At 34.7% G+C, this 11503-nt stretch overlaps 1 protein-coding gene across 1 annotated transcript in view; it reads right to left on the bottom strand.

Moving 5' to 3' along the window:
* Positions 1 to 8302, bottom strand: part of LOC133177115 (TATA-binding protein-associated factor 172-like) — a 26381-nt gene extending 18079 nt beyond the window's left edge. The window contains exons 1-13 of the mRNA XM_061312211.1: positions 7992 to 8302; positions 6230 to 6353; positions 5767 to 5881; positions 5376 to 5507; positions 4900 to 5060; positions 4627 to 4754; positions 4259 to 4373; positions 3027 to 3185; positions 2624 to 2719; positions 1783 to 1959; positions 1547 to 1687; positions 1128 to 1255; positions 16 to 403 (exon numbers count right to left, since the gene is read on the bottom strand). Coding sequence (XP_061168195.1) covers positions 16 to 403; positions 1128 to 1255; positions 1547 to 1687; positions 1783 to 1959; positions 2624 to 2719; positions 3027 to 3185; positions 4259 to 4373; positions 4627 to 4754; positions 4900 to 5060; positions 5376 to 5507; positions 5767 to 5881; positions 6230 to 6353; positions 7992 to 8002 — 1875 coding nt within the window. The 5' untranslated portion in view covers positions 8003 to 8302. The remainder of the gene's footprint in view (positions 1 to 15; positions 404 to 1127; positions 1256 to 1546; positions 1688 to 1782; positions 1960 to 2623; positions 2720 to 3026; positions 3186 to 4258; positions 4374 to 4626; positions 4755 to 4899; positions 5061 to 5375; positions 5508 to 5766; positions 5882 to 6229; positions 6354 to 7991) is intronic.
* Between the last annotated feature and the right edge of the window lie 3201 nt (positions 8303 to 11503).

Below are 11503 nucleotides of genomic sequence, written 5' to 3'. Positions count from 1 at the left end.
TTACAAAATACCTACATGTAACCTTCCTCTATGCTTGGCTTCAATAAGATATGAAGAATCAAATGGAAGCTTGGATGGCTGCATACACAAACAGAGCCAGACTCCTAACCAGGGCAAAGAATTCCCCACCAAGTACTCTAACGGGGCCTTAAACAGCAGCTGTGTCCACACTCTCTCTAAAATCTGAATTATATTTTCTTTTTCTTCCAGCAGGCATCTCTGGAAGACATGCCTGAGTGCATCTTGTAGAATAAAGGGTAGCCATGGTTGAATGGTTTGTTGGTCTTCTGGTATTGTAAGTAGAGTGTGGAAGGTTTCTAGGGCAGACTGTCGAACTGAGGCTATGGAATGTCGTAGGAATGGCCACAGTCTGGGCACTAGTTCAGGAAGAGGTTGAGAAAGCCTAAAACGAACAGAAATATCTTTATATGACTTCACTTACAAATCTACAATGTATATTCACATTACACATCTACTATGTACATTCACATGAATACATTTTATTCAGTATCTATTCTGAAAGTATCCTGGCTACATGTATATAAAGGCATTCTTAACATTTTTCACTTTTAAAATACATTTTTGTTTTACTTGCAAAAAACATCACTGGTGGATTTATAGGGGTGGGGTGGGAGTGGGGGTACACCCCTCTCTCCCCAAAAATATTCCAAAGATTAAGTTACATAAGTACAAAGGGAAAACTATTATGATTTTAATATGTTTATCTCAAAGTATGCTTTTAATCATCCTTTCTGATCCAGTCATTCTTTAAAAGATTTTTAAAATGTCACAAAATTTTCATTAATTCTTATTAAATCATCTCCCATTGAAAAAGGGTGAGACTCTATTTCCTCTTAACCCAAGGATGCTTTGTGGCAAATTTTGTTGAAATTGGTTCACTGGTTCTAGAGAAGAAGTCAAAAATGTGAAAATTTTATAGAATACACACAACACATGACAGACGGACACTGAACACTTTTCGATTGGAAAAGCTCACTTAAACTTCAGCTCAGGGGAGCTGAAAACTTCTCATTATAAAAATATCTCATTCTATTTTTACTAAAATAAAAGCTAAGTTTTTTTACTAGAAGGATTTTATACTATTTTTTTAAATATGGGAATCATACCAATCTTTGACAGAAGCCTGTGGGTTTGTTAAGATGGTGGACAGCAGTGTCATAATACTGTTAGTGGAGGCTGTCAAGTCATCCAGGTCTAGCAGCGTGTCCCATAAACAAGTCAGGACTAAAGGCACCTGTCAAACACATACATTTTCATATGGAGCAACACAGGCCATTTTCATGTTACGCTCCAACTTTTGTGTTACATTTCATTTTAATACCAATATAAATCATCATGTGGCGTAAAATTTGATTTTAGAGTTCTGAGTATGCTATTGATAAGCAATAAAATTCTTAAAATGGTTACATTAAAGTCAATTTTAGGGGGAAAAAAATCAAAAATACAATGAAAACATAAAAATCATGAACAAAAATAACATAAACTGTCATCATTTTCATAAATTTAAATAAAACATTTTTCACACCTGTTGTGGAAGCAGATGGACAAGATCATGTGCGACAGGAACCAGAGCTGCGGCAGCGACAGCTCTGACATCATCGTCCACATCCTGTAGTCCACGGAAAAGAGAGGGCAGCACTACGGGAAGGATCCTGTCTGTCATATCCTGCCAATCATATCATAATAACATAGAGTCTGAATAAAAATGTTACGATACAACACTACAACCATACACACTGTATATGACACCTGGTTTCTTACCTGTCTGACAGCTAGCAAGTATTTGAACCCTAGAAGCCCCCCGTGCCTGACCTCCCACTGCTCCTGGGCCAAGAGTTGTAACAGTACATTGACCATTCCCTCCACACCACACCTGTCCAGGTGCTTAATTACCATCCCCAGGGTCTGGGCACTCGTCTCCCTCACAGGTGCTACCACCTTCAAGAGAAAACACTTTCTATAAATATTTTTTATGATGTTATTTTATTGTGATGAAACAATTTGCGGGAACTTGAAAGGACCTTAAAACTGAACTAAAAAAATATATATATATATGTGTGTATATATATATATATATATATATATATATATATATATATATATGTATATATATATATATATATATATATATATATATATATATATATATATATATATATATATATATATATATATATATATATATTTTTATATATATATTAATAACTTCTTCTTTACACGATCTAATTTCAACAACTGATATCCATTTTGATTTACACTCTAAGGTTTATACTCTGTATTAGAGTCATGGTAAAATTAAGGTTATCAATGAGTACCTGTCAGTCAAATAACTTTATACACAACTCTAACAATAATAAATCAAAGGTATTTACACAGCAATTACAATACAACAATATAATTTTGACAGTCATTACATGATATCTATTTATAACCAGCTCGAGCATATCTTCTACATATACATACTCTACACAAACTTGTACGGAAATATAAAATAAGGAGCCAATCTTTTTTCCCCTAATTGAGTAACCAGGTTCTTGACTGGAAAAATGACATTCACTAGATTTTGATGGATTTGACAATCCGAAGTAAAACACAAACTTGCCTCATCTGAGACGTAATCACCAAACCGGTCCAATGACAGCACACACAGCAGTCTGAGAGCCAGGTCCGTCAACCAAACCTGGTTAATTGTGTGCAACTGAAATGAAAACACATGGGAATCATATAGTTTCAACCAAACCTGGTTAATTGTGTGCAACTGAAATGAAAACACATGGGAATCATATGTTAAATTTAACAAAAACAACCTAATCAGATAAATATACTTTAAAATTCAAATCCAAGAGACTTTCAATCTTAAACTATAAATTCATGCACAGAACATGAAAATCATCATTTACATGTATATGATGATGGTTTATCTTACAGATGAATTTTCCCAAATTATCCTACATGAAAGATTTGATTTACTCTTTCTTCAAATTCAATCAGTGGTTTTCTCTAACCTGATCTTGAGGTATATCTATTGATAACCCTGCCGAGTCTCCATGGATACGTATGACCTCTCTAAGTCCCGTGGCAGCACCATGCCGTGTCTCCCATCGACTGTTGAAGAGGTCATTCATTAGTAACTCACAGAATGACTCAAAGTACCACTCCTCATCCTGAATAATTGTAAAAATATTATACAATTAATTACCCTTATGAGGTCAACATGGTGAAATAAGGACCGGAGACCTGGCCCACAAGGTGACCTGACATGACCGAGGCTGTGTAGCAGCCAAAGTCAGGTCAGGTCAGCGAGTGGCCCAGGTCAAGGGTCCTTATTTCACCATGTTGAACTCATAAGGGGTAATCAATTGTTTTATTATACCAATATAAGTAAAGGCAATTTTTGTAGGCTTAATTACTAAAATAATCAAATGTGTATTAGACCTATGAACTGTTATTATCAGTGATCCATCAGGATCAGGATTCGCAAGTGAAGTTGTTTACTTTTCGCCTGCAAGTCTTGTAAGTTTTTGCACCGCCGATTTATCAAAACACTCTGTGATTGTCAGTAACATGCATTTTTATAAATTCACAAACACCATTCCAGAGTTACAATGACAATCTGGTGCAGACTTTTACTGTACAAGAGAGCCGAGTCTGCATTCGTTGAGTTTGACATTGTTATAAAAGTTTCAATGAAAACGATAAATGTTATGATGCATCTAAAGGCCAATCATGTTCCGTGTCCTAAAAATACTATACATATTTTTATAACAGCATTTCTTGTATTGTACAATCATTACTGTATGCATAATTTTTTTTTAATTTGAATGGAATTTGGATTAACAGGTCATTTTTAGCGGTCATTATTTTTATTGACCAGTCATTATACCCCACGTGCAATGATTCCTAGGTCATTATTGCTGTAAACAGTACTTTTTGGAGTCATTATTGAGTTTAAAAGCCTTCTAACAAGCCAATCAAATTTGAGTATTCTTAATAGAGGTATAATAATATAATATTCTAAATGTTCAATCTTAAAATGCTTAAATTCAAATATATGTCATGAAAACATGTAGATTTATTTTCTTTAGCAAACAACTAAATGGCTCTTAGCTCATCTCAACTTATAAAATATGTTAATGCAATTTGTCTCTATGAATATAGAAGAGCCCAAAATTACAATGAAAACACTGCAGCCCTAGGAGATTAACTGATATAGGATTTATTTTAAACAAACCCTTACCTCTTCGATGTCTACAGAGGCCTCCATGACAAGCTTGCTTTCACCACTTCCCATATCCACACTGTGGGACTTGGCCTTTTTACAGGGAGGCTCTGTATCCAGGGACATCTGCTCACTGCAAAGTCAAAACTTTTTTTACATTAAAATCTGAGATATCTCAATTTTCCTTCCAATAAAATCACAACGGAATGAAAAATTGCATCTGTATGATTATCAATATGATTCTGAATCTACAATTACATGACATTTGCACAACTATTTGGATTTAAAGAATTTTAATATATATGATTCAAATGCAACTTAACTAACAAAGTGAAAATGTGAATTTGAATACAATCTTTGAAAAAATTCCAGTTAGATGATCGTACTTGTAACAGTCCTTTGACCTCTGCTTGGCCAGGATCTTAGCTTTACGCTTCATTCTGCTCTGTTCCCTTGCACTCTTACCCCCTGTCACATCAAGAAGCTGCTGCTTAAGGATGTCTGACACACTCCTCTAAAAAAACAAATTGTAAGCCTTGTTTTTATAGTTTTGTAACATTTATTGTTTAAAAAGCCTCCTATATTTTAAAGAAAATTCATTCTTTTGTAAGATACAAGTGAAATCTATACAGATGTTTGTGAGAGTAAAACAAAATTGCCTTGTCTGAAAATGTGTCCCCGTTCTCTGTCTTTATTTGGGATACCAAGTCTTCATCAGAGAAAATGTCTCCTCCGATCCCCAAGTTGCCAGCCATATCTAGACCAAGTCGCTTGTTTAGTATCTGTCGTTGTCTTGACAACTGGTCTTTGTCATTCATGCCTAGAATATTGTATACATGTAGTAACATTGGAGAGTTATTCCCCTTTACATAAAATAATACTTATACTTCTTTTCAGAGATGAACATTCACTTGAATAAAAAGCTAACCACTATCACACTGTTTAGTCTTAATAAAGATATCAACAAAACCATTATAGAAGTATTTCCATGCACTAAAAGACTAAAACACAAATTGTCAGATATGAATTCTTCAAATATTTTAGCTTCACATTTTACATATTTTAACTGAAGGTTTATTTACAAATGGACAGGAATGTTTTCCTTTATAATTGATGTATTCTCTCCGAAACCTACTAAGCATTTCTGTTTCATACTGCTTTTCCTCTGCCCCTAAGAGTGATGCCCCTTGAGACAAAACCTTGCCAATGTTGAACTGCGTGAATAAAAGCTGGCTTGGATTTCCCTCTGTAATGTTACCATTGGTCTCTGTAAAATAGATATTGGTAACCACATAGAGAAATAACTTTACAATAAATACATATCTATGTAAGCTTCCTCAAAATGTTTCTATGTGAGTCAAAAACACAAGACCATTTTCACTCTGACATTGATAAAATCACACCCTCTATTGATTCAACATCTTTCTACAAAGAGAATTATTACATGATAATTTACTGTCGGCAAATAAATTCATGATCCTCAGAGTTGGGAAAGGGAGATAATTTAAGATGCTTTAATAGTTAACCTTGTTTGATGGGTATATTTTTATTCCACTTTGGCACATTTCTTGCTATGGCTGCCACAGCTTGTCCTGCTGCTATCCTAGTCTCCCAGCTTGAGCTCTTTAAGTAACCATGAACCTTTACAGAAAAATTTATTGATTTATATACATATAATCAAACCTTGTTATCTCAAACTCAATGGGACCAAGAAAAAAATCAAGATATTGTAGGGTTCAAGATATCCAGGGTAAAAGGAGTTCAGACTTCCAAATCACTTTGACATATCCATGGTATTCGAGATATCAGTGTTCAAGATACTGAACTTGAACTGTATATATGTTGATCCCTTCTGTCCACATGAAGGAGAGAAGGGTGGGGTTGTTAAGGAGTATTCAGCACCAAGTTGTCATATTATGGAGATTTATATTATTTTAGAGAAGTTACACACACTGAAAAATAGTTAATAAAATCCTATATTACTCTCACCTTTGACAGCAGGTTCTGAAGTTCATATGGGTGAAGTTTTTGGACCTCTCCCAGTTGTTCAGCGGCTGACTTCCTGATCAGTGGGGTGGATCCAGTGTCCAGAAGTAAAAACAACCTGTCAAGCCTGTTATTAGAGGATAGAAAAATGCAGACATATATATGAAAATATTAAATACATCAATAGAATTATATACCACTTTGATTACAACCCTGCTTAATATGATCTTTGATATCTGAATTTTAAAAGCTGAAATTGAACCCTTCAGTAAGTAAACACGTTATGATTGCCTATGCCTATCAAATCGAATTCTCTTCCTCTTGCCTCCTACCTAGCATCTCTGTGAGCCAATTTCATTTGTCAGACCTCATTATACTGTACGTGTAATTAAAAAAAGTGGGCTTCATGTTTTAGCAGCTTTGGCAAAGACAACAATGCGCTAATTCATGAATACCGTAAGAAATCATTTATATATATACAATATTGGCAAAGACAACAATGCGCTAATTCATGAATACCGTAAGAAATCATTTATATATATACAATACATGGCACAGACATGTGTAGCGCTTATTCATGATTACGCCAACAACTCCATGCCCAGTGATTGCACTAAATTTTAAATACGCCAATTTATTTATAAGTGCAGTATACTAAATTGCACCAGTCATATGACCAGAGTAAAAGTTAATTGGCAAAGGAAGTAAACTGTTGGAAAACAAAAATTAATTATTCTTAATAATGATAAATTATTGAAAATCTATCATTTTTTGGGTTGCATTTCATTGGGAAAAGGTTAAATATTCAAACAACTATTGCTGAATATTGAAAAAATTCAACAATTTTAAAATCATGGACTCACAAATGACTTTTTCATAATATAAAATAACAATAGGTAAGCATGAATGAACATTTATTCAATTAATTTAAACAATTTAAGAATATACGAATTTATTACAAAATATCTACATTTTAACAACTCCTCCTATTTTTTCTGCTATATTTCTAAACACAGCAAATTCTTTGCCAATCATTCTAAACCACTAGATCTTTGTACACCGGTGGACCTATCCCAGTCAAATGAAGTGAAAAGTCTGGTTACTAAAGGTCAAGCTGCACATTTTGCATACAAGGGTTTGACAAATAAAGTCCTACCCACATCACACATATACTGAATTTCACATGGTCACCTATCTCTGATTATGACCTTGACCTTTTGACCTGAAGATGAAGTCTGCTTCTTCCTGTATCGCCATCTACCATTATCAGTAGCAAGTATGAAACAGAAAGCTAAGTTATTAATACAAGTTTCCCTTTAATATGAGTCTACTTATGGTCAGTGCTCACTTTTTCCATGATCACCATGATCAGAGTCATGCAGTGATCAATCGACACAGCCTTCATCAACCCTTCTTCTTCGGAAGTCAAGTGGCAGGCTAACAAACACATCTATGTTAAAACCATGAAAAGTGACCATTCCTAATGTGCAAATGTCTCATATTATATTTTGATGCAAGTACATTACGACCTTTGATGCAACACACTGCTGTCACCATCTGCTGTTAAATCGACGTTAGCTTGCTACAAATTATTCATTCACCCGATTTAGCGGTAATAGGATCATTTTAAGACATTGACATATGTCAAACATACATGTATGACAGGCAATCTGTAAACCTTCAGTCCAGGTCAGCATAACCTGTAACAGCTTTTAAGAACACTGTATGCTAGCTGATCTGTTGTGCTGTAGATTCGATGTCTTACCTAGTGGTCATTTTTGACAGCAGTCCAAAATTTAGCAATGTTTGCTGTATCTCATACTCAAGATGTCCTCCTGGATCTTTCCTTGTATGACTCTGCAATACTTTGTTCCTATATTAACACTTTTGGGTAGTAAAGCATGTTGCAAACTTTCTTAGACAACTGTTAATGATTGTTTAATTTACGTGATGCCAAGAACTGGCGGTAAAGACGAGTATCTAACAAGAAAAACTGAAATAATACTCTGCCAAATTGCTTCTTTATTTAATCCTCGCCCGCCCTCGACGGGCTCACTTTTTATACTGACTGCCATTTTACACTGCTTACCTAAAATAGCGAACTTACTAACCCTTGATTGGCCGAAATTTATATCTTTCGACCAATAGGAATGTTATGGAGTAAAAGAACGGTTGCCACTTTATTTAGTACCTAGGGTTTTTGATACCTCGGTATTTTGGTTTTATTTACTCAAAAGTCTCTATAAACAAAAGAGGTATACTTCTCTAGAACGTGTAGCTAAATTGCTGCGGTAAAATTAAGCGTGTGAAGAAAAGATATAGAAAAAACAAAACACTTTTCAGTAAGTGATACACTGTATATGAAATGATTGAAATTTGATCCCAAAAGGCAAGCGGTTTTGGGGGAGGGGGGTTCCCAAACTAACTTGGAAATCATAGAACCAAAACTAACGTACTAACTAAATACCGGCCTGCTAAAGATGTGTCCTTGCTTGAATTTTTACTTAGTTTCCAGGTCTGAAGGCACGTTTGTGCCTCTCGATGATAATCCACTCTATCATCACACCCGCCGTGTGCTCCTTAATTGTCATAGTCGGGCAAACAGAAAAAAAATCGTGGACAATTCATTATGAAAATACTGACTTAGCAATTTGTATGAAAAACGTCAATGAACATTCGACTTCATGATAGATTGTATTTACTAACAAGACCATTGTTTCGACCGTAGAATTTGCAAAATGTTGACAATAAACGAGACTGTTGATATTGTATCATCAACTTATTTGTCAGCAGCTTGCCTAGTTTTAGAAATTTTCGTAGAACATATGCACTAGCTAGCGTATCGAATCAACCAGAACTCCATATGCAGGTGATAATGGTATTTTGCTACAGTTGACGATAGAAAAGTTGAAGTCATCACGTTTACCATGCCAAGAAAAGGTACGCATTCTAGTTTTAGAGCGAACTCAATAAAAGCGGAATTAGCGTTAATCTGTGATTTTTCCCCAGGGAAATGTGTGCGAGGCAATTAATGTCAGCAGTTTTGAGGGAAGGATCTTAAGTTTTACTGGTTTGAAATTAAAGCTAGAATACTTACTATTTAGAAGCCTTTGCACCTTTTTTCCTGTTGTTTTTTTTTTTAAAGGGGGGGGCGATTTTCCATGCAAATCATATGCGGTTAAAAAAGTAAAAAAAAAAAAAAAAAAAAAAAAAAAAAAAAAAAAAAAGGGAAGAAAAAGAAAGTGAAATAAATTGTAGTGAACTAATTAATTGTTCAGTAAAAATTAGACGCCTTTCAAATTTTTCAGTGTTTATATATCAAAATATTTTTTTCCTAGTATAAATTAACATCGGGCACGATGAACTTGGTTGTTGTGGAAGTCTCGCGCCTTATTAAGGTATCCAAGCTTATCTTTTAAAAAGATAGGTGAGCTAGCGCTGTAGCTATCATAAACCACAGAATTAGATATCTGAATTATTGGATTTATTTGCTGAATCGATTAAGGGGACGATCATTTGATTCTGAGGAGGGGGGGGGGTCTGGCAAAATCTTTCGAGTCAGATTATTTATTTTCATGCCAGTCAAGGACAGATTATTTATTTTCAAAATGATCAAGGACAGATTATTTATTTTCTTCTTAATCGAAAAAGTTTGACAAAAACAAAAACAAAAAAGTTCAAAGAGGGACCGGGAGGGGGGGTTAAGTAGTAATAGCCAGTGACAGATTATTTATTTTCTTGCCGGTCGTGGAAAGACAGTTATTTATTTCCAACTTTTTTTAGGACAGATTATTTATTTCCAAAATCTTTCAGCCCCCCCCCCCCTTCAGAATCAAATGGTCGTCCTTAATTATTAATAGGAAGACACAGTGGTACACTGGAGGTAGTGTTGGGGTGTGTGTGTTTTAATTCAGAATGGTGAATGTATCAGCTATTCAGTGATTAATACAGAATATTCATCAGACTATTTATAAAAAGGCTATTGTTGGATTAAATTCGGGATACTGTGCTTTAAGCATTCTGTAGTTTTCCGTAATTTCAATTTTGAAGTGAAAAATAAGAGATAAGTAGAACCAATGAACAGCTAGTTTAAAAACAGTCCAGTGTGGTACTGTTTTGTAGCAATCGCATCAGAGTCCTTTCGGGCCTTTCCCGGCAAGCTCGGAAAACATATCCGAGGTTGTTATTCCGAGCTTGCCGGAAAGATCCAGGAAGATAGTTAAAAATAGCTAGTTTTTTTAAATTATAATTTTAGAAATTATAATTGATCTGTACAATTTTGGCATTTACTGTTACCTTTTGAACGTTTAATTGTGATTAGACAACAAAACGCGAAACTTCAGATCATATGCATTTTCAGATTAAAAAACGAAATTGACAATTTATCTACAAGTAGTATTCCCAGAGTGTCCTACCATGAAGTTGAGCATACATCTCGAGTTATTGCTAGCTCGAGAGCGCCAGCAATAACAATCGGATCATTACTCGGGCTTTTCCGTCAAAAAAGGAAAAATGAGAAATTAAAGAATTATAATTATATCAGTGCTACTGCATTGAATCAATCGTTTCTCGTGTCTTTCCGAATACTCTGAAAGATTTCCTGGGTTTGTTTCTGAGCTTGCCGGAATTATCTAGGAAGGTAGTATACATGGTTAGCTTTAAGGAAAGCTAGGTTTGACCAGTTGATCTTGGCATTATATGACCCAAATTTTCTTGTACTTTTAATCATAGGTTACACAATGAATTAAGAAATTCAGAATTCGGACCATATCAATTTTTATGATAAAACGAAATTATCATCGTAGAGTCTATCTTCAGTAGTTTTCCCAGAATGCCCGACCGTGAAGTCGAGCATGCGTATTCCAGAAATATAGACTAACGTAGTTGCTAGCGCTCGAGAGCGCTAGCAAATAGCGGTAATTGACCAATGAAAATGAACTTAGTTCAATTGTAGTTCCATACATATAAAATTATTATTTTTTCCTTTTTAATTTTTTTTTTAATTTCCTTCCAGCCTATTTTTACAATTTTGGTACCTGTGTCTAGTGCATTTTACATATTTTGTAAATAAATAAAGGTTTTTGACAGGAACTATTTTTTTTCAGGGCATAGGAGGCTACTTCCTGGGGTAGAAGTTTATTTTTCTTTGACTAAGAAAACGGAAAACTTAGGATCCACCCCCTCAAATCTGCTGCCGTTAATTGTCTCGCCAGCGTTAGGGGAATATGGGTGATTTGCATCAATTACACTTTTATTGACTCCATCGCTGTGGAAAAA

The sequence above is a fragment of the Saccostrea echinata genome, unplaced genomic scaffold (assembly GCF_033153115.1).
Source record: "Saccostrea echinata isolate AGI-Se365-2 ecotype Australia unplaced genomic scaffold, CSIRO_AGI_Sech_v1 ptg000086l, whole genome shotgun sequence".
NCBI classification, from domain to species: domain Eukaryota; kingdom Metazoa; phylum Mollusca; class Bivalvia; order Ostreida; family Ostreidae; genus Saccostrea; species Saccostrea echinata.
This window is presented reverse-complemented; position numbering and strand designations above follow the sequence as displayed.